Source organism: Colius striatus, chromosome 8 (assembly GCF_028858725.1).
Source record: "Colius striatus isolate bColStr4 chromosome 8, bColStr4.1.hap1, whole genome shotgun sequence".
In the NCBI taxonomy this organism is placed as follows: domain Eukaryota; kingdom Metazoa; phylum Chordata; class Aves; order Coliiformes; family Coliidae; genus Colius; species Colius striatus.
This window is the reverse complement of record NC_084766.1, coordinates 23174588-23198213: the sequence shown is the minus strand read 5'-3', so window position 1 is coordinate 23198213 and position 23626 is coordinate 23174588. Positions and strand designations below refer to the sequence as shown.

General features: G+C 44.3%; 1 protein-coding gene across 1 annotated transcript; it reads left to right on the top strand.

Annotated features, from left to right (window-relative positions):
* The first annotated feature begins 9721 nt into the window (after window positions 1–9721).
* On the top strand, window positions 9722–11555 carry LOC133625917 (homeobox protein vent1-like). The gene is made up of 4 exons (XM_062000720.1): window positions 9722–9781; window positions 10063–10294; window positions 10436–10665; window positions 11196–11555. The coding sequence occupies exons 1-4, from the start codon at window positions 9722–9724 to the stop codon at window positions 11553–11555; spliced, it is 882 nt and encodes a 293-aa protein (XP_061856704.1).
* Window positions 11556–23626: the final 12071 nt, after the last annotated feature.

Sequence of the window (23626 nt, the reverse complement as noted above, 5' to 3'; positions counted from 1 at the left end):
GGCGGCGGCTGCGCACGGCCTTCAGCGCCGAGCAGATCAGCACGCTGGAGAGCTCCTTCCAGCGGCAGCAGTACCTGGGGGCGGCCGAGCGCCGCCGGCTCGCGGGCAGGATGCGGCTCTCCGAGGTGCAGGTGAGCCGGGGCACGGGCCAGGGCTTGGGCATCGGATGTGCACTGGGCATGGCACGGGCCAGGGCTTGGGCATGAGCATGGGCTTCGGCATGGGACATGCAATGGGCGCGGCATGAACCAGAGCTGAGGCATGCACAGGGCATGGGTATGGCCATGGCTTCAGCAAGGGTGTGGCGTGGGCCAGGGCTTGGGCAAGGGCATAGCATAGGCCAGGGCTTGGGCATGGGACGTGGAATGGGCCAGGTACCTTTGTAACTTCTTCTTTCCTCCTTCTGTTTGTCCCAGATCAAGACATGGTTTCAGAATCGCCGAATGAAGCTCAAGCGGCAGCTGCAGGAGCTGAGGACAGAGCCTTTCTGCAGCCCTCCTCTTCCTTATGGACCTCAGAGCAGCGTTGTGCCCTTGCCGCTCACATATGTGTCTGGGCCATCACCTCTGCCCCGGCAAGGGGCTGCCTCTGGGAGCTTCACTTTGGCAGCGCTGCCAGCACCCACCCTGGACCTCAGTAGTGCCTGCAGAGCACAGCCTGTGGGCTTTTGGGCAGCACCGTGCTTTGTAGGGTACAGGGATGCCACAGCTTTTGTGATGGGTGTCTGACCTTCTGATATGGACAATGACTAAGGAGGATTTGCACTACTGATTGCTGTCTGGGTTGCCCTTGTCTTTTAATTGCCTGGTGGAATTCCAACACAGCACTGAGAAAAAATTTTACAGAGACATGCTGGACAATTGTGGACTTTCAGGCCTTTGCATTTATAGGTAACTGCGTAAAATAGAAACAGTGGAACAAACACTAATATAAATGGAATTGTTTAATAAATCAAAACTTTTTCCAGCTTTCACATGAATTCCTTCCACGAGGATTGTAGACCTACTTATCCTGCCTTAAAAGAGAGGAAATGAAACATAGACTCCTTATTCTCTAGATCTGTTCTGACCCCATGCAATTTTTTAGGGGTGAGTGCAAAGAAGCATTAATTTCCTCATGTCCTCTAAAGCAGGTATCTTTAAGCAGGAGCCTCTTCAGCTGCTTCTGAGATGGCATTTTCTCTATGGGACTGTGCTTCTAACCAAATATGTGGATATATCTGTTACTAACACTTAACTAGTGATAAAAGCAAAATGGATGCTTTCTGTTGGAGGCCTTTAACACAGATTATTTTTTTAAGATGTAAAGTTATTTTCTAAATAAATATGTATATATTCACACTCTCATGTGCAGCCTCACTGGATTAGTCAAAGCCTCTTGTCTAAACAGATCTTGGGAAGGATCTAACCTTGAAATTTTTATCAACAACATCTCACATGCACCTAATGGGGCATGAGGGTGGTGGTTAAAAGAAATGTAACATTCTAAAGATGATTTTCCCTAAGTGGCAGCGAAGTTTGTTACCATTGTGCCATGCACTTTTAAAATCTGAATAATGCTCTAGAAAACTTAAGACCAAATTGGCCTGATTTCAGGCTAGAGAAAGGGCTCAGATAAATGGTCCTTGACTGATGCAAGTTGCCATAAATCTTTCAAAGTCTAACATCAACTCACATGAAAAGAGTAATAAACATTTCCATCACTTTAGAGTTGGTCTCAGGGGTTATTAGAAGATTTCCAGCACACTTGCAATCTGGGCTTGTATAATGAATGGTTTGAAGATTCTCTGTCAGTCAGCCTTGAACATACTTATTTTCTTTTTCGTACAGGGGCCAATCTGCCACTTGAGCACACTTGCCTGGTATAAAGCAGCATTACATACCACTGAAAGCTATAACCTTTGATTTTCTGAGTACCTGTCACATCTGGAAGTCTCCTTAACTACTTCTTAATCCATGCTCTATTTCTCTAGCCTTTTGAGGTGTTTGTATTTGCTTTCAATTGCATAATTAATAAGGCTCTAATGCAGAAGTTTCAGGAAACTAATAAGGGCTCAGATGCTGTCATTTTTCTGAGATCTCTTCAGGAATATGATGCAGGTTGAAATTGAGAACATTTGTTAACATGAGATAAAAATTCCCATTGAGTGGAGACTTATTTCTCAAAGTCAAGTATTACTAAATGGCTATATTGATTGGAAGAAAAGAATATCTGCAGTTGTCTCTGACTCCTTCAAATGTCATTGGGGAAAGGGGACATTTCCTGAAAGCTCTGCAATGGTGAATATTTTCTCTGCTCTAAAACAGTGATATTTTTAAAACAGCAAAATTGGCAAGGCCCATAAATATACAAACTACCTAAACAAAAAAAAACCCCACCAAACAAAAAAAAGAAAAACAAAGAGAAGTCTTGAGTATGAGATCCAATTTGACTATCCTGTTTTCAAGGGGATAGTGGTTGAGGTGGTTGGGCATCAGTCCCCTTGTAATCTTGTATGGCTACAGAGAACCCTGCCTCTCCTTCAAATATTTGCTCACTCCATATAATAGTAATAGGCCTTTGTGCTATTAGAAGGTGGTATAGGGGACTGGAAGCGAGCAGGACCCTTCGAAGGGACCAGCCAGGCCTGGGGCTGCCTCACTGCGGGAGCCTCCCAGCCCAGGAACAAATGGAGAGAGAGTAAAAGGGGAGGGAGGGGGCAATACTGCAGCTGGGCCCAGGGGAAGTGACAGAGAGATGAAAAGGCTCTGGAGGACATAGGAAGAACAAAGTGTTCCCACCCGCGGTGGGGACCTGCTTCCGTGGGTACAGGGTTTATGTGAGGGGTGGAGCATAACCCATTTTCCTCCCAACAGGGGTAATGAGAGGCAAGAACACACCTTATCAGGGCCTTGGATAAATGGTCTCCCGGGGGCAGCTCTAGGGCTGAGCCTGACCATTCTGTGTCCCCTGGAGCCCCGGTCTCCCCACAGCCACCGGGCTAGGCTGAGCAGGAAGAAGGGCAGCACGCAGCTGGCTGACCTAACGCTGAATCTGCTTGCACCCGAGCAGGGCTCAACAGTGCTCAGAGGGGTGAGGGGAGCAGTTCACTCTCGGTGTAGAGGTTTAGAACAAGCCAGAGGCAATTTGGTCTGTCCAGAGAGCAGGTAGTGTTGTAACCTTTGACACAATTTAAGCCCACTGGGCTTGGAAGGACCATACCAGGACAAGTAGAGTTGCAAGACTGAGAGATATTGGCCGTGGAGCAATAGTGAAGGCTTTGCTTGTGAGTGTGTGGATGTGGCTCCCTGTAGCCTTGCTGAATCAGGCGGTTTAGCGGAGCGATTGGGTTTCCCGGCTTTGGGTGTAAGAGCTGCAGGAGCTACTGGCAGGGGAGAAGATGTTCTCTATTTGAAAAGGTGCTAATGATCACTTAACATAACGACTCCCTGGCCTCCTGTGTACTTAACGAGCACAAGAAATGCCTCGCCAGTGTTTCTGCAGCACTAGCTTGCAAATATTGTCCCGTTTCCTGAAAATTACTCAAATCAACGGGAGAAGTGATGCTCAGCTGAGTCCTAATGGTAGCAGATTCTACACTATATAGTAACTTCTACCTGCAGAACTCGGCTTTTCCTCGAAGATAACTACTACATTACAGTGGTCTAGAAGACTGTACATTAAATAATTTCATTTTTTCTAAAACGGACGGACTCCATTACTAAACGTACTTGTAAGTTTTGCCTTTGACCTGGGAGAAGGAAACTCGAGACGTCCTTTCCTGTTTTGTTCCGTCTTATTTGAATTTCTCATCCATGCATTCCACCTTCGGCAGCAATAAAAGTGCACTAGTATGAGAGCAGGACCTCTGCAAACAGGGAGTACCTCGCCGGGGGTGGAAGCGATGCAGTCCTGGTACCGCAGCCGCTGCCTGCCCTGAGACAAGAGCAGCCGCTACCTTCCCGGGCTGCCCCAACTTCCCGGGCTGCCCCCGTGCAGCGATCGGACCCCCCAACCATTCGCTTCTCGCAGTCCCCTTTGTGTCTTTAATCGCATCACAATAACTACCAGTGCAAGAATGCTCTCTGGGAAAACAAAGCGGGGTCTGTGAGCTATAAATACGGGAATACGAGGAGGTGGAAGCCGAGTCGATTAGCTGGGGAGGAGCAGCTTAATGCTTGTACAGTGCAACTGTTGGAGGTGGAGGTTCCCGAGGAAGAGGCTGTATAACCTGGAAACGGGGCTCCCCGGGGAGGAGAAACGGATGAGAGGGGAAAATTGCCAGAGCACTAACTTCAAAGCCCTCCTCCCCCGCTGTGTTTGCGCGGGGGGTGAGGGGGAAACGTGATTGAATTAGCAGCGTTGTGCTGGCGGGGAGCCGTCTGCGCCCAGTAATGTGTGCTCCAATTTGGCAAGAACAGCCAACAGGGACTGGGAACAGGGCCGGGGTGCTCCCCCCCCTGCAGTTCTCAGACACGGTGGAGCCACTCCTAGGACCTCTTTAACAAACCAGGTGAAGTTATTCGGTGTTGTGTGCTAATCGTGAGTGATCTCACACTGGCAGGCCATTACATCTAATTGCTGTCCATTATCTCTTTCTTTGATACGCAATTAGATGACGATTAACTTGATAAATTCCACCAAAGCAGATCTCCTGGTCTTGGCATCTTCCTTGTGTAGGCTTTACTACTTTTCCTTTATAGTTTTCTCCTAGATCTCAACCTAGTGTTATCTTCTAATAATTAGTAGGGAGCAAATCCCAGCATCTCCTTGTTATTCAGGTATGTTAAGCACTTTAATTCTTATTTTAGTTCTTAGTTATTTTGCTCGGGCAATTCTGAACAACTGGGGAAGTGTCACAAGTCCTCGGGCAATGTGGTGATGGCATACATGGGAATTCAAGCGCAATTTTGTTTCCAGCTAAGTTGTCCTAAACTTATCTAGGCCCTTTGCTGATTAGTTGTCCAAAGAGCTACGTAAGATTTCCCTGATAAATTGTTTTTTCAATGTAAAGTGCCTGTCAGCTGCTGAAGGGGAGTTTCTGGGCCAGGAGAGTAGGGAGGTGGTAGAGGGAGGGGTGGCTGGGCCCTGTGTCGCAGAGGAGCAGCACAGCTGGTGTTCGTGGGTACTTCAAACAGAAAAGCACCGATTCCCAAAACAATCGATCTCGTTGGTGCCTAATTGACTATCTAATAGCACCTATCAGGACATCAAAGGAGGCGCTGAATAACCTAGTTAGCATTTCCAAAGGGAAGCAGTGGAGGGTACAAACAGTCACCCATTGTCTGCAGCCAGGTCCCAGCCCTGCCACCGGCCACAGCCTCAATCTTGTTTTGCCTGCACTCCTAGCGATTTTAACATCATTCCCTGCAGTAAATCAGCTTACTAGGCCCTCTGAAGGGCTCTCCTAGACTTGCCTAAAAAACTGTGGCCTGTTTGTGCAGCTACATGTAGTGAGGGTTTTGAGTTAGAGTGTGTTCTTGTTGTTTGTTGTAGTGCTGTGTTTGGGGATTATTTTTTTCCCTCCCCCAGGGGACAGAGGTGACACTTGTTCTTACTGCATCCTCTGTCATCTCCACTTCTCTGGTTTTGCCAAGAAGACTTTGGAATATATCTGGGCTTTTCAGAAAGATAAATCTACCTGTGATGGAGCCAGTGATTGGGTAGCACAACAGGTCCCAGGTCTGGTGACCTAAATTACATCATCTCTTAATCCATGTTACATGTTAAAATAGGTTGCTTAGTATACTGTTTTTACATGGATTACTTCTTAAACACATGGCTAGCAGAAGGGAAGTTAGTAACCCGGTGATTTGCCCAATTATGCCTTTCTTGAAGGGTTATTCTGCTGTCTTCCAATTTTCAGACATTCTTATGCTGTCACATAAAACCAGGTGTGACTGGTATGTTCAAGGATTTGGTACATTGACAGCCTTTTTGAGTACTGCAATTCTTCAGCTTCTAGTAAAAGATGATGTTCAAGTAGCTGGTGGAGGAAACACTGCAGCTTAGACAAGGGGCTGAATCTTCCCCCCAACAATACTTTGGGTATAGAGCTACTACAGTCCTGCCTGTTCTCATGGGCTTATACTTAATGTGTGTGCATAAAGCCTCCAAAGAAATATTCCCATTGTATACCACTGAGGTAAATCTACCATTTTGCCCTGGAAGTCCTGTACAGTTTGTAGGAAAAGAGCACTTTTTCCCAATAATCTTAGCTACGATTTTCACATCCTGGCATTACACCTAAATTTCAGGATATCATACTGAGTTACAAGTGTATGCAAGTGATCAATACATTTCTTGAAGCAAGCATGTTTCTTATGGCTGTAAGTCTTATGTGCAAATGCAGAACACTAACTATTTTAAATATTATCTGAGAAAATGAGTTCACCATGTTAATATAAGTCACATAAGAAAAATACATGTCTTTTCCAAGATAAGGCAATGTTCCGAGTATATAGAATTCTACACGAAAATACACTCATTTCCCTAAAAACTCAGATTTATTTTTTATTGTGGTTATATGTCAATTGAATGATACAAAAGTTTCAACTGTTACAAAATAAATGAAGTAAAATTGTGTCTCCTAAAAGCATCATATTTCTGCAAGGTGAAGGAAGGATTTGACTACAGATGCAGAGCCTTTAAATGCACCCAGGATCATCAACATTTCCAAATTTCTCAAGCTGCCACCTCTTTCTGATGGGAGCTACATAACACCTCTCAGTCCTTTCCCATCTGTTCCAGGGTTTTGTGGTCCACAGATGCAGCTATGTTAATTAGGAGGAGGAGGGGAATCTTAGAGTTGTGTATAAACATTTTATTCACCAGGCAATTCAGACTGGATTCTTTTTTTTTTTTTTAAGCAAAAGACAGATTTTGTTGACTTTCAGCAAACAAGGGGGGAGGTCAGTTGCTTCCCTGCACCCTCAGTCAAAGGAGAAGGGAAATTACAGCAACTATTCGGGAGTAAAGTTTCCTTCAGTAGACAGGTAATGTATAAATGCAAGTGTACACGCTAATCACTTTGGACAAAGCACTGAATGGTCATCTCATGCTTGGTTTTATTCTGTCAGCAGGGATGAAGTGTCTCTCCCTAGATGGTAGTCCCTTGGTGTCACGGTGAGCCCAGGTGAGGGGCTTACAGGACACAGGGAACCCAGGGCTGCCTGGCTTGGCACAGGTTTCATCTGCTGGTGAACTGGTGGGGACACTCCCTGGGGTGGGGAAGGGGAGGTAGTGGTGGGGAACTTTGCTTTCTAGGTAGATAGATGTGTGCTCGGTTTAGCAGCTTCTGAATCCCAGTGGTTTTCAGGTACTACCTCCACATTAGTTTTTGGTGAGGCAGGCAGGCTCTGCAGATAGTACACTGTGCATTACAAGCATTACAAGGAAGCAACATACTGTGGATGGGTTTATGCATGGTAGAGCATAAATTCCTCTGCTTGTATGTTTTCACACATGGAATGATTCAGAAATGTCTACTCTGAAATAAGATGGTGATAGTGAGTATGGTGGTGCATTTGCTCCAGAAAAATAAGGACCATACAAAGGTGGAATAGTTCAGAAATATTTATTAAATCCAGAAGTTATTAACATTAATGGAACAGTCACTTTTCTCCCTGGGGATCAATGAGTGTGACTGACATGTGTCCAGGAAATGCTGTGGGGTTTAAACACTCCCCTGTTGAGGTGGTTTTGGTTGGATCAGTGGCACTTTCAGGTATATGTTTCTGCCCCAGGAGAAGCGTGAGTCTCCAGGTCAGTGTTCAGCTCTTTGGACTTTTGCCCTGGCTTGTGTGTATTGGTGTATTGCCCTGTGCCAGCAGTAAGTGAACCTGCTTTAGTGGTCATGACCAGGATACCACAAAGAGCAGGCCAGTCTCTCTATTAGGGCTGTGCTGAGGCAATACAGACTCTCCCCTCCCTGTCCTCAGGGACTAATGTTGCAAGCAAAGCTCCAGGAGGAATCCAGCTCCTGAGCTCTGTGAGCTTATTTGCACTGCTCTAGGGCTTGGGCTTTATCGCTCCCCTGGGGCCAGAGCTAGGATAAGCCCTTTGGGAGCCTTTATAAAAGTGGGAGGGGTAGATAACATCTTCCATTTCAGTGGCCATGGATTTACAGGAACACTTGAAACAATGAGAATGGGTAACATGAACATTATTGTTTCCCTTGATCTTTCATAAGAAACTGAGGAGCTTTGAGGGGAATTGGTTTGGTTGGGATGTTTAACTTCTTTCTCTAAAAAAAAACCACTCCAAACCAAACTCCAAAACACCTACTCTTATGTGTAGGAAGCTAGATTATTCCTGTGTTCTTAGAAAGACACAAGTTCCTTCCCCTTAGACTCAGGTTTATGGTGCTCTCTCCTTTTAGTCACGCATCCCAGTGGGAAAACCGAACTCAGTGGAAATTGAAGTCCTGTTGTTGCAAGTATGCTGGGGAAGAAAAAATTATCTACATAAAAGTTAGATAAGCAGAGACATCCTTTATTTGATGATGCACTGAGGACATGGGATTGTTCCCAAAGAATATCCCACAACGCATTAGAATTAACAAATATTTATACCCAACATTTTTTTGTTCTTTATTACTCTGCATAAAAGCCTGCTTAGAATTGTCCATTAAATTTACCCTTTGCCTTGATTCGTTATTTGTTACTTTTATACATTCCATCACTCTAATTGATTGGTCCTTTATTACACAAGTTTTACATATTCATATATATTTCAAAATCACTTGGCCAACTAACTGATTTAGGCTATGGATTATTTGGTGCTCTGGGCCAGAATGGAACTAATTATCCGGTGCTCTGGACCACAATATTACCTGGTACTCAGGACCAGAAAGTTATGGGGGTTCAGGACAGCAAACATCCTAATGATTAATATAACAAATTCTTTTCTTCCTCTGAAGCAATCACTCCCAACATTGTTCTTAGATGTTTTATGGCTTGCAGGTGCATGGATTTAAACAATCCCCCTCATTATCACTCTTTTTTTCACTATGCCTGATTTTTCATGCATGTTTTCTCTTTGGGAGCAGCTTCACCAAGGATGCCCAGTTTTGCTTAGTTATGCTAACTTACTTATAAATTTCACTAAAAGATAGCTATTCAATAAAATCACTTGATTTTTTATATCTTCTATAACAAAAAGACATGGTTTACTTTAGTAATGGGCTTGGCAGCGTGACATGAGTAGCTGGACTCATGATCTTAAAAGGTCTTTTCCAACCATTATGATTCTATGGGCTGAGCTGCTGGGATGTCCCTTCACCCTATGGCCTTTTCCCAATGAGGCTTTTCTGGAGGGGTGTCTTTGTGTCTGCCTGTATATTAGAAGGGCATCATACTTTTCAGGAATCGAAGTGTGGATTGGGAGAGTTTTAAGTTGATGAGGTGTGAGCTTTGCTGCTCACTTAGTGCTTTGATTGTTAAGAGATTGGTTGCATTTTCTGGCTAGACAGTTGGCGCCAAGTTCAAGCTGAGAGGTCCTGTGGCCCTGCTAACCTCAGTGGTAGTCCCTGTGGGTGAGAGCTCAGCCTTGGGGATAGGGACTTCTTGATAGTGGCACCCTACAGCTTTTCCCAGTGAGGCTAATCTCCATAGCTCCCCCGAAGTGAAGTACCCATCAGCGGGGCTGGCAGATCCTCCCAGCCTTCATCCCCACTCTGGCCTCGCCCTGTGCCCTGTGCAGGGCCAAGCAGTCTCCGGGGGTGGTTTTGGGTACCAGCGCAATGTGGGACCTCATGGTTGAAAAGCGTGTGGATAAACCCCCACTACTATGGGCACCTTCAGTATAGTCAAACGCCCATTTGCGGGACTGGGCTTGCCTGTGCTCTGCCCTCCGGGGGAGAGGGGCAGGTTTGCACTTCAAGGGGGTCTCCCCAGCCGTGCAGACACACTGGAGCCAGGGACTGTAGACATTTGCCAGACGTGTGAACTTTCCTCCTCCCTGGCAGCTGTTATCTCTGCTCGATTCCCACTTTGATGTGGGTTCACACTTGTGAACGAGCCCAGGACCTGAGCACCCATATAAGAGTGGGTTGAGCTCGGCAGCCCCTCATCTGCCACGAAGCAGGCCAAACTCCCTATGGCTGAGACCAAGCCCCACGGGGTCAGGCCCCACATCTGCTGCTTGCCCCCTCCGCGCCCCCCCACCTCTCTCGGCAGTGCCCCACTTCTGCTCAGAGCCGAGCCCCGATGGGGCGGGCCGCGGCCGAGCCAGCCCGCGGCCACCGAGCCCTGCGCAGCCGAGCGGGGCAGAGACAGCCCCCGGGAGCCCACCGACCCGTGTCCGTCTGAGCCAGGTGGGTGAGGAGGCGACGGGGAGGCGGAAGATGGCAACAGGCGGGCAAAGAATACGCGGGACCTCAGGAGGGGAGGCGGAGGCATCCTCCAGCCGGGGAAGACGCCTCACCGCCGCCCCTCCCCTCCTTCCTCCTTTGCAGCCCGTGACGGCGGCTGGCTGAGCACCGACGAGTCCTCTGGCTACGAGAGCGAGAGCGCGGGCGGGGAGCAAGCGGTGGCGGGCGGGACCCGCGGGCGGCAGCGGCGGGCGCGGACCGCCTTCACCTCGGAGCAGCTCTGCCGGCTGGAGAAGACCTTTCAGCGCCAGAAGTACTTGGGAGCCTCGGAGCGGAGGAAGTTGGCGGCTGCTTTGCAGCTCTCGGAGATCCAGGTGGGTGTCGGAGAAGCGGATATTTTCCGGCCTCTTCGGGCAGGGGCAGCCAGGTGCGGGGGGTCTTGCAGCAGTTTTCCCTGCGCTGAACAGATGTAGCGGTGGTCTTCAGGTGGGTTTAGCAGGGGCTGTGAGAAGCATGGTGGGATCCCTTGGGGACTAACGGGTTAACACTCGAGGAACTTGGGGGCATTTTATACGAGGGGAGGAAGGGAAAGAATCCAGGTTTCTTTATTTGTTATTAAGGAAAACTTATTGCCCTTGACGTACAGCGATCTGCAAACCATATGCATGGTCTTAGGGACTCTAAAGTTATTAAAATCTCTGAAAATGTATGCTCTTCCCTTCGACATCCCCTAGTTCCTCTGCCCTCGGTTAACTAGGGAAAAAAAAAAGCATCAATCCAGCTGTCAATTCAAGCAGAGCAAGTAAAAGCAGCTGAGATATATTTGTTCATAGCTTGCACGTTATTTTTAAGCAAAGTCTCTGATTTTTCTCCTCTGCCACATCTCTTTCTTTTTGTTTCTCAGATCAAGACGTGGTTTCAGAACCGGAGGATGAAATTGAAAAGGCAAATACAGGACCACCAGCACAGTCTCATATCTCCTGCTCCACTTCACACCTATCCCCCGGGGGCCCCACCAGCTTTCTTCCAGGATAGTCTGCACTACCCCTTTGGTCCACAGCAGCACAGACTCCTGCCTCTTACCCCGGTGCCTGCTGTGCAGTTCAGCTTCTCCTTTCCCATATATAATACATCGCAAAGAACCTTCCCCTTTGTGGCAAATGAGCTGTCATGCTACCGTCAACACTTTCTTCCTCATCCTTCTTTCCATCCAGTTATTCAGAACAAAATGGACAAGCAATTCCACCCTGTGTGTACATTATAGTGAAAACAAAAAAGGGCAGGCAAAGAGGAAAGGTGTTTTATATTATGTATTTTGTGCTCAAAATATCTTGCCTGATTTAGAAGAGTATGTTTTTATTAAGTTAAATTTAAAAAAAGAATAATTTATATTTGTACCATTTGATATTAAAATATACTGGATATGATGCCACTTATTAATTTTGTGTTACCATATTTGTTTTAAAAATATTGGTAGTCTACTGTCTTATTTCAAAAGATAGTAGACTGAAGGAGAAAGGCAGTAGCAGAAGCCTGCTTTTGCCAAATTGTCCATAGTTTGGGGGCAAAAGGGGTTTTTTTTAGTCTGAAATGGGCATATGAAGAAGCTGATTGTCATTCCCAGTGTTCCATTTCTTTATAAGTAAAACCTGAGTGTAGTTATATGTGCCAATTCTATAAAGGTTGCACCTGGTCAGTGTAAGCAACCATGGTCACCTCAACTCCGGTTTTGGGTAATAGGGAAGAATTTAATACATCTTTATTCATGCTGAGACTGACTGTTGTTGATTGTGCTTTAGAGCTTGGGCCTTACACAGCTTTGCCCTGTGCTTTTGGTGAAGTGCATCCTGCAGGAGGAAGGATAAACTGTGTGTTTCTCTTCTGAATGTTAATCAACTTACTGCTTTGCATTTCTAGTCCCAACTTCCACATTAAAGCAGTGTCTGTCTTCACAAATGTTAGTTAAGTCACCGTGCCTTTAAACAGAAATTAATCAGGTCAGGCCTTCAGTAAATATTAAAATTTACAATTACTAAAACAAATACTTTGTAAAATATTTAAGAGTGTAATTGTGTTCAGTTCATGCCCATATCATCTAAATGAGATTTTAACCTGTAAATTTGGTGTTTGATTCATCACTAATTGCCCATTTTGAACCTTTTTTTTTTTTTTAAGTAATTTGAACCCTTTAGAAGAAACATTTAAAGAGAGTAGCAAGTTTTCCCTTTAGGAAATTTGTTGGTGTTTTATTTCTTCCTGGAATCAGTTTTCACCCCTTTTCCTGAGAGAGCTTGGTTAACTGCTTTTTTAGACTTTCAGTGGTGTTCATTTAATTAACCTGAAAGATTTTTACATATGCATTAGAAACTAAGTTGATTGCTACACTGTAGTCTAAATTCTCCCCCTTCACCCTCCATCCAGTGAGTCATCAAGAGTTTAAATTTAATAGCCTTAAGACTTCTCACTTATGAAAGAATGGCCTGGAAGGGGTAAAGGGAATTTTCTTCAATTATGCAGATGTAATCTTAACTCCAGTAGGATCCAGGCTGACTGTGTTGTAAACAAGCTTGCTGGTCGTTGGGGAAAGCAAGGTGTGGAATTACACTTTACTAATGAAAAGCATATTCATAAGTGTTCAATTACACTTTACTAATGAAAAGCATATTCATAAGTGTTCACGCAGCATCTTCCCCCACATTCTCCCTCTGGCTGCCTGTGTTTGTCTCAGAGCAGTGCTGTGCTGGGCAGCATTGAGATGGTGTGTGTGGGGAGAGGGGGAAATGCCTTCAGGTGCCTCCCACCCTCCACTCCCAGGATAACAAAAGTAGGGGTGCTTGGGAACAGATTAAGACAACCTTGCTCTGACATGTCCACGGCTTTCTTCTTCCCCAGAGGTCCCACCAGAGACCAGACACAGGAGGCAGCAATTTGGATACCAGTATGTCTCCTCCTGTATCTGAACATCTGTATTCTTTGACAAAGACCAATTTAAACTTTCCTCTCAGCCCCACAACTGTTAATGGGAGAGGAAGGCACAAAGCTGTTATAATTTTCCTTTGCCAACTTTTTTTTTTTCCCCCTCCTTATGAGTAATCACAATTTGGATGGGAGCCTTTTGTTTTGGTATTTTGTCTCCCCCCCCCCCCCCCCCCCCACTTCCCCTCTCCCCTGGCAAGCAGGTTAGGATGGTCAGAGGCATGCAAGTTCTCTTGTTTCTCATTATAAAGCTGATTTGAAGATGTTTAGGAACAGCCCTGAGTGTCTTGGATAGCAAGGCTAACAATCATGCAGTTTAAAAATTAGTGAGGCTGCCAAGTTACAGCTGAAATTCTAGAAGTAAAACCTGAAACATTTTATGTTCGAGTATGCCAGCAGACCTGAACTTGTGAACAGCTTCAGTGTTTTCATTAGCAGCTGTTTGACATATGTTTGACATTGGCACCAAAATACATGCTTCCTTAGCCTCAACTCTCTTTAAAAGCATAAATGGAATATCTACATCAACAAACAGGGATGACAACTTCAAGAATGGTGTAGAATATACAAATAAAGACAATACTGGACAACTTATTCAGATTTCCACGTGTTACCACCTTTGGTAATGCTTTTTAATTTCAATGCATTTGCTGTAGTTTCCAAACCCACACTCAAGTAGAATAGTCCAAGTGTTTAACATTAGTCTATCTTATGATGTAATTACTATGTAAATTAAAGTATAAGCATTGCTCCATGTTTTTCAGGGGAAATCCCCACTTGGTTATAGGTTGTCTGAAAACAAACTTTGTGATAGAAAAATTTACATAGAGGTTTCAACTTGGCATAATGAACTCTGTTTCAGAGTTAAAGGGAAGTTTGAAGTCCACTTCCACTCTCAATATTAGTTCTCTGCTACAGGAAAATCCTTTTAACATAAACCCCAAAACTCGATTAAAAATAAAAATGAATCAATCTATTTAGTATAACAAAATAAGTTAAATAATTGCTCTTAGAAATATTTGGCAGTTATTATTTACATTACAAGCAATCTTTGGCATTTTTAAAAAGAAGGAATAAATTACAGGAACCTCAATCTCTTATTGTCATCAGTTAAGAGTCAATGCTGGAATTACAGAAGAGTAACAAGATAATCCTGGGTTGGGAGGCAATAGTAAAGCTGGACTTGGCAAAACTGTCTGAAGAGACTGAGCTGGAACAGAAGGTAACAACAAGGCAGGGTTTGGCATAGCTGGGTGAAGGGGAACAGTAGAGGTAGAAGAGATATTGATGTCCATTCCATGAGAATAGTTGGATGTAGCAATATCTGGGTAAAAATGACAGGGCAAAAATAAGCCTGAGAAAAGAGCTTCCACCTTGGCATCTTGAGCCTGACGTTTGAACTTCATACGACGATTCTGAAACCATGTTTTTATCTGAGAAGAAAAAAAAATGTCAAGGACCAACCCACTTGTCCTTTTTTGTCTATTGTTAGACATCCTGGAAGTCAGACTAGAATTATTATCAGTGTAACAGTATACTAATAGTTAAAATATTTACAACTAGCAACATTGTTCTATATTCTGCATAGAATAATTTTCATGGCATGAGGAGCAATAAGGCTGGGACCACCCCATGACACGTTGCAAGATGGTTACTCAAGATCTTTGGACCAGGACTGCAGCTCCAGGCTGCTGCAGTGGGATTAAAAGGGCTGGGTAGGGATAGTTCTGTTCAGAGAGAAATTCTGCAATATTACCAGGTAGATAAGTAATTCTAAGGAAGAATTAGTCTGAAAAGTGAAATTCTGGTGACTGTGTGAGTATTTTTACATCTGATGAGGTTTCACTTTTTAAGTTTGTATGCACCATTTGCATATTGTCTCTGGTTTAGCACAAAAGCATGAGAGACAGCAGACCTGTACCTGCTGAAGCAGGAACGCAAGCTTGCTAAAGCTTGTTCTCTGACAGAGGGATAAGGCTGGTAGGTGGCCAGACCCACCTGAGTGTGGCTCCCCTCTACCACCGTTCTTAGGAGGGTTATGACGGCCGGGATAGCCCGGGCTCGTCTGATCTCAATGGGGGAGGGCCGAGGCGGGCGCCGGCCGTGCTCACCTGACTTTGGGAAAGGTTCAGCGCGGCGGCCAAGCGCCGCTTCTCGCTGGTGCCGATGTACCGCTGCTCGTGGAAGCTCCGCTCCAGCTCCTGCAACTGCGCGGCCGAGAACTTGGTGCGTGGCCGCCCGGGCGCGGGGCCGGCGACTCCCTCCGCTTCGTGCCCGGGGCTGTTGCAGTCCGTGGCCTCACAGTCCTGGGTCGCGGCTGCGGGGACAGGATCGGGACGTCAGTGATGGGACACACACACACACACACGCACGCGCGACACCTTGCCGCCTGCGGGCGCCGGGCCGTGCGGGCCGTGACGTAGGCAGCGGCCACACGTGCGGCTGCTGTTGCTCCCCGACGGCCTCGCCGTTTCACGGTCTCACCACCGAGGCCCGCGAGCAGAGGCGGGACTCACCGCGGGCCGCCGGGCTCCGTGGGCAGCCGGTGCCGCCAGGCGGGGAGCAGGGCCGGAGGGCGGCGGCTGCGGGCTGCGCTCCACCACGGCTGCTCTGGGACAGCCAGTCCACCGAGAAGCGCCCCTTCTCCATCGCTCCTTGCCCCGCCGTTGCTGCCGGCAGCCCCCGCTCACTGAAGCCGCCCCGGCTTTCGGGGCAAACATTTAAAGCGACGTGGTTTGAAAAGGCCGCAAAGCATCAAATGAGGCGGAGAACAAAGGACCGTGTCGAAAGGCACTTTAATGTGCCTTTTCAGGTGATTGTTACATCCGCCTAATCTCCGAACGCGATAGCTAGCAGAACTCAAGGCTACCTGACCTGGCGCCAAGTTCAGCTCTGACTCGTCTCCTGACCACGTAGCTGCTGCTAATTGCATCATGACATCTGCTTTTCGTGCTGCCCAAGCTGCCCGTGAGTCTTGAACCACACCGTGATTTTCAGTCATTATCTCCCGCTATGAAGGACAAGGATTTAGAAAGGACTGGCAGCAAAGGAGGACATAGAGAGGCCTCTTCCATGAGACTTAATTACAAATTTGGAGTCCCTCTTGTCTGTTTGATGTAAGGTTTGGAAGAATCCTGTTGTCTTTCTAATAGTGAAAGAGAGGGACTCGAGGTAGGAACAAGTAAGTAGCCCCTGAGAGCTTGCAAACAAGTAAAAATTATGGAGAAACACTGATACTACTATCTTCTCAATATGCCTATTGCTACACGCTGCTCTTTGTCCAGTGGATGGCTAGACCTTGTTTCAAATATGAGTTAGTTGGAAGCAGCTGGTTTACATGTTTTTCGCTGCTGTCCATGAAGCAGAGTGCTGCAATTTGGGGTCTCATCTTCCTCTGGAGTGTGCAGTACGGTTGTTGACTTTAGTTTACATGGTAACAGGTTTAAATAAGTCTTTAGGGAGAGGTTTAAAGCTAGATCGTGGTGGCAATTTAATATGTCGTTTGTAGAAAATAGGGTGAGATGTTTCCAATTACCTAACAAGTAGTAGAATGAGTTAATTCTGACAAAATTATTTAATAATAAGACAAAGCAATGAGCCGATGTTTCAGGATATTGGACAGGATAAGAAACACTGACAAAATCTGTGTGTTTCTGTGAAAATGATTAGTTGTCTTGAATTTGTCCATTCATGTCTTAAAAGAAATGTGTGCATTTCAAAGTAAATAGTTCTGATATTCATATAAAATAGATCAAAGAAGAGGAGTGTAAACTGTTCAGAGGCAGTCTGCTCAAGGATGATTCAGATAAGGGTGAGAAAAGAACCACTTTTAAGGTCTGAAGTGGGCCTGGGATGGCATGGTCCTTATCCTCTGCAAACACAGGCTAACACATTTACAGGTTGTTTCAGTAAACAGTCACTAGTGCTTGAGTTTATACAGTCAGATAATGAACTGGCTGTCACGCCGAGATGAACATGTTTGAGACAACATGTTAATTCTTAGACTTCAAAGAACTTCACGTCACCTTTTAGAAATGGTGATGTACTCCTAGTGAGATGGCAGAAGTCAGATAATGCTACTTTTCTAGCTCTTCCTTTTTCAGTATTTTCTCATGTAGGAATGTTATTTTGGGATTTATATGCTGTTTTGTTAAGTGTACTGAAGGATGGCATAAGTAAGAAATAGATGATACATTAGATATACATCTTTAGATATACATCTGCAGTTATAAATTATTTTGTTCTCCTTGTAATTATGCACAGCCTCTGTTTCTCTTTTTTTGATCAGCATAAAACTTCTAGGAGATGACTACATACACTTCGAAGTAAAGAAATTACTCGCATAGCTGATATGTTTTGGTGTAAACCTTATCTGAATATACTAATAGGCATGTCAGTTGCATTGTCTTCATGTGCTTCTAATTCCACCCACAGCAATCTACAGCTTTTAAGAGCAATTATGATGCAAGTTAGAAGTTACAGCCTTTCTTTTTTTTTAATTAAAAAAAAAAAAAACTCAACAAACCAAAAGCACAAAAGCAAGAAAACCAAACCAACCAACCAAAAAAATAAAAAATCTACATTTATCAGATTAAATAAATCTTTAAAAAAACAGACACACACCCCACACACACCTACTCGGGAGAAAACTTGTTGCTAAGTAGTCTGTCTGCTTTGATGATAATCAAGGAGCATAGTTTGGGACCTTTCCTGTAATGTTGCAGAAAAAATGCTGGGAAATAATTCGGTGTTCAGGATGATTTGTTTGAAACAGACTCCTACGTATGTTTTTCAATGAGCTTGCTTACTAACCCTACAAATCTGCAAATTAGTCCCAGAAAGGATGAACTTTGGTCTGGAAAAATGTTGAAGTCATAGAAAATTTCTGAAGTGAATCGTTGTGATATATTTAGTATTACAGGTAATATCTAATCAGAAGGATCAGTAAGACATCATTCCTGTATTACATTATTGTTTCTCATTGTTAATTATTATTGTGTTTCTTTTCACAGAGGAACAAATGTTCTTAAGCAAGGTAAGGACTGACACTATGATGTCAGCTTTTAAATTTGTATTTTATTCATAAAATGTGTGGGTTTGGTTTTTGGTTTGGGGTTTTTTTTAATCAGTCAGTCAATCACGTTTTTATCTGACTAGATTGGAATAATCGATTTTATAGATTTTTGGGTGAAAAACTTTAATTTCAAAAGACACAAGGAGCTAAAATGACATTATTGTAGGGGAGCACTCTTTTAGCCCCATGCTATGGTTAAAATGGTGAGGCTTCCTTCCTAATTGTTTTTCATAGGAATGAACAACCTGAGAAGAATTTCCCTTTGCAGCCTCTGAAGTAGTTTGCATTTGAAATCGTATTTAGGAGGCTAGGAGCAGGGATTTCAATAGTGCCTGTTCCTCTTGCTTTGGTTTCGGGAATCTCCTTTGTTTTATCTGCTGATGATAAAAGCTTTCATAGATTTGTGTCAGGATTGATCTGAGAATTTTTGCTTCTTGAGGATATTTTTGCATTTAATGTAATAACTTTAAAACCTATAGTAGTAGTTCTAATTTATAATTGTAAACACCACAGACACACTGGTAAGGACTTTTGATCTTTCTTGGCTAAAATAAAATGTATTGACAAGAGTAACTTTTTGTTGATGAAATTGTTAGCAGAAATCCATATGCAAATACAAAATTAAAGTGGGTCTGGTGACTGCCCTTGTTTTAAATACTGGCCCATTTATTGTAAGCAGAAGTGTAATGTCTGTTTCCCTATGTTGGCATGTCACTTCTAAAAGACTTCTTCTTCTATGTTAGAAACCCAGTATGTTTTGTGGTTTTTTACTTTAAAGTCTTTCAGTATTATATAATGTGATTATTTTCCTGTAAGATCTTTCTTTTCTGCTTTCTTCACTTGATATGTAAACTTTAGTTATTTGGTTTTGTGGAGTATTTTTGGGAGAATCCGGATTCCCAACAAATTCTTGTCAGATTATCGGACCCTGCAGTGTTAAAACTAAACAGGGATGTCAGCAAAGCTAGAAGAGGGAGTGTTAATGGCTAGGAAGATGATAAACACAAGAAAACAAATGGTTGAAGTGAACTACATTATTTTTAGGGTTTTTTTTTAATGCTAATGTTCATGCAATGTTATTGTGATGTCTTACCTAAGACACAGAGCGTAGCTTGAGGCAAAGCCATTCAAAGGACTTTAGAGTGATTGTAATGCCATAAGCGCCCATCACATGAGAGCAATTACAATTTAAAGGGTAATTGCCTAGTGTTTCTGGTTAGCAATTAACTATTGGTAGATCCTGTGATTAAACCTTTATCCCGTCTTCCATCGATTATTAGCACTTTCTGTGAATACATAGACTACAAAAAAATGATGTCGAAAATTTTTGAGTGTATATAGTAAGCCTGAGTAGTGTAGTGGAGGTTTAACTGACTCACTTTTTACTGCTGCCTTGTTAATGATAACCTTTTCTTGATTGAGATCTTGATGGTATCATTACAATTGTTTTCTTTTGTCTATTTAAGTCTCTTGCTGAAATAAGTTTATAGACTCTCTTGTATTAATTGCTATGGTTTTAGTCATTGCATCAGTTGTGAAGATAGTTTCCTACAAAGCAGCAATTATTCTCATCATGTTGGTTTAATTATGGAAAGTGTTAATGTGTAGAGGCTGTACTAGGATCTGTTGCTAAACTAGTATTAAAGTATCTAAGCAATGAAAAACACTAGAGACAGATTAATTCAATCATTTGTATAACTTCTAAGGACATTAATCAGATGTATCACATTCAATTCTGCCTCACACAAGGGACCCACCTAACTAAACAAAACCTGTCAAGTAGGACTAAAAGTGCTCTGCTGTTGAAGAGGGTTGCTTCACCTTCTTTCTGGGGAGGCTTTTTCTCTCATGCTCTGAATTTAGATAACCCTCTGATCCACCAGGGAGTTCCTTTAGGTTTCTAAGCTAGCAGGAAACAAACAGGAAAAACAGAAAAGCAAACCAGCTAGGACTGCTAAACCCCCTCACTGAAAAAATGAGGAAGGAATTCTTGAAGCATGTAAGGTAAGAGGAAGAAGCAGGATGACTCCTTATAATAGTGAATACTTGTGTTACCTTATATAAATAGATGACAGTGTCTTCACAGTCAATATGTCTGTATAGTTACTTCTTTTCTCCAGGTAGAGAGGTAAGAATGTGAGTGATGTGCAGACTTAACACGCAAGTAAATAAACAATGATTTTTGAATATGACTTTTACTTTCATGGTTTCCTCTTTGCCAGCATTTCTAGATATTCTGATTGGATGGGTTTGACCCTGTGCTCTGTGCTCCAGGATTTTATCAAAAAGGGAATGTTGCTTCCTGAGCATCAGGGAGCTTGTTGATGTTATTGCTAAGCCACTGTCTGTCACATTTGGTTGATCCTGGAGGATAGGCGAGGTGCCAGAGGACTGGAGAATGGCCAGTGTCATTCCAGTCTTCAAAAAAGGCAAGAAGGACAACCTGGGAAACTAAAGGTCTATTATCCTCACCTCCAGCCCTGGAAAGGTGATGGAACAACTCATCCTGGATGCCATCTCAAAACATATGAAGGAAAAGATAGTTTTCAGGAGGACTCAACACAGATTCACCCGGGGAAATCCTGTTTGGCCAACCTGATAGCTTTCTATGAGATCATAAATGTCTGGCTAGATGAGGGGAGAGCAGTGGATGTCATCTACCTTGACTTCAGCAAGGCTTTTGACGCTGTCTCCCATAACATCCTCATAGGAAAGCTGAGGAATTGTGGGTTGGATGAGAGAATGGTAAGGTGGATTGAGAGCTGTCTGAATGACCGAGCCCAGAGGGTGGTGATCAATGGCACAGAGTTGAGTTGGAGGCCTGTGGCCAGTGGGGTTCCACAGGGATAGGTTTTGGGGTCAGTCTTGTTCAACATCTTCATCAATGACCTGGATGAGGGGACAGAGTGTACCCTCAGCAAGTTGGCTGATGACACCAAACTGGGAGGACTGGCTGATTCCCCTGAAGGCTGTGCTGCCATTCAGCAGGATCTTGACCAGCTTGAGAGAGGCCAGGGAGGAACCTCACAAAGTTCAATGACCCCATGCATCAGTACAGGCTGGGGTTTGACCTGCTGGAGAGCAGCTCTGGGGAGAGAGACATGGGAGTCCTGGTTGCTAATAAACTTAACAATGGCCAGCAATATGCCCTTGTGGCCAAGAAGGCCAGTGGCATCCTGGGGTGCATCAAGAGAGTCTAGTGCAGGGCTACCAAGATGATCATGAGACTGAAGCATCTTTCTTAAGAGGAAATGCTGTGGGATATGGGACTGTTCAGCCTGGAGAAGAGAAGACTGAGAGGGGACCTCATTAACGTGAGTATTTGAAAGGTGAATGGGGGAACACTTTTTTTTTCTGTAGTGTCCAGTAATAGGACTAGGGGAAATGAACAAAAGCTGGAACACAAAAAGTTGCACTTAAGGAAAAACATCTTTACGGTGAGGTTGACAGAGCTCTGGCTACAGGATATTGTGGAGTCTCCTTCATAGAATAGTAGGGATTGGAAGTGACCTCTAAAGATCATCTAGTCCAACTCCCCTGCAGAAGCAGGTCACCTAGATCAGGTCACATAGAAATGCGGCCGGATGGGTTTGGAAGACCTCTAGAGAAGGAGATTCCACATCCTCCCTGGGCAGCCTGTGCCAGGCTCACCCTAAGAGTAAAATAGTTTTCTCTTACATTTAAATGGAACGTTTTGTGTTCCAGCTTCATCCTATTACCCCTTCTCCCGTCACTAGATAAAGTAGAAAAAAAGGATGCTCCAAACTCCTGCCATCCATAATTTAGATATATGTAAATATTAATAAGCTTCCCCCCGACAGTCTCCTCTTATCTAGAATAAACAGTCTCAGATCCTGCAGCCTTTCCTCATAAGGAAGGTGTTCCAGTCCTCTGATCACCTTGATGGCCCTGTGCTGGACTCTCTCCAGCAGTTCCCTATCCTTCTTGAGCCCTGCCCAGGGAGATTGTGGAGTCTCCTTCTCTGGAGGTTTTCAAAACTCACCTGGATGTGTTCCTGTGTGACCTGATCTAGGTGGAGTTGCTTTAGTAGGGGAGTTGGACTAGATGATCTTTAGATATCCCTTCCAACTCCTTCCATTCTGTGATTCCTTGCACTGGTGCAAGGCCTCTTACGATGGTGCTGAATTATGTCACCTAGTGGCACTTTGTGGTAAGCAAAGCAGAATCAGTTAAGGAGCTAAAAGCATGGACTTCCATTTGCTAAGTACAATATAGCTGCGATGCAGCAAGAGTTCAGTACCATTTTAATTTAATAGTGCACTGTGCTCCAATCAAGGGGTAATCTATTATTGCTTTCAGGCCCCCCCAACAGTGGGTGATGCTCTCTTCCCATAAAGGATATCATATGGTAATAGAAAAAAACCCTCTTTCATTGTAAAGCAATACTTTTTCAAGAATTAAAATTCAAACAGTGCTTTATCTTAATTTAACCAACTTGTCACTTACAAAAAAAGCAAGGACATTCCTTAAAAAAGTGACCTTTCCTTAGTGTAAGATTTTTCCTTTCACTCTCTGCTTTCTTTACTTTATCTACAACTTCGTGTATCTCCAGCTGTTAAGGCTTTTGTTGTGCAGAACCATGGAGGAGTCTTATGGGGAGAAAAAAAAGCAATAATTTTTAGAACTGAGAGGATGGAATCGAGATCACACTGTAATGAAAGTTTTATGAAGTAAAACTAAGGTTGTGTGATTAATTCCATAAATTAGTTAATTTTCAGCAACTAAGTACAGTGATCAATATTTACAAATAATAATAATAATCCACAATATGAATGTGTATGAAAACTCACTATGAAAAATGGCAAAATATTTTGCCAGCAAGAAATAAACATTGTAACCCCAAATTCTTAGGGAGATTGTACTATAAAAACGCATGGCGTGCAGAAGTGGAAGAGAACAGCAACAAACCTAAAGGCCACAGATTCTTCACTCCTAGCAATCGCTTTGGTCTCCCCCTATGCTCCAAAACCTTCAGTCCTTTCCTTCCTTCATCCCTGCTTTGCAAGCCGCTTCTCCTGCTTGACACGCCGTTCTCCGCCGCTCTTCCCTCCGGCTGTCGCTGCAGCCGCTCCCTCCTCCCGCGCGGGCCGCCAGGGGGAGCGCCGCGGGCGAAGGAAAAGCGGCGCCCAGGTCCTTCAGACGCCTCCCCAGACCCCTCAGCGGCCCCCTCACCCCCCAGGCCCCTCAGCGGCCCCCAAACTGGGATCCCAAAGATATTCTTAAATCTTCCAACTTAGGTGGTTTCTGCACCTCTCATATTAGAG

Excerpts from the sequence above, each read along its gene's own strand:
- LOC133625917 (XM_062000720.1), top strand. The coding sequence starts at position 9,722 with ATGTGGGACCTCATGGTTGAAAAGCGTGTGGATAAACCCCCACTACTA. Across the intron at positions 9,782-10,062 it reads CACTACTATGGGCACCTTCA|CAGGCCAAACTCCCTATGGC; the intron begins GTATAGTCAAAC and ends TCTGCCACGAAG. Across the intron at positions 10,295-10,435 it reads CCCGTGTCCGTCTGAGCCAG|CCCGTGACGGCGGCTGGCTG; the intron begins GTGGGTGAGGAG and ends CCTCCTTTGCAG.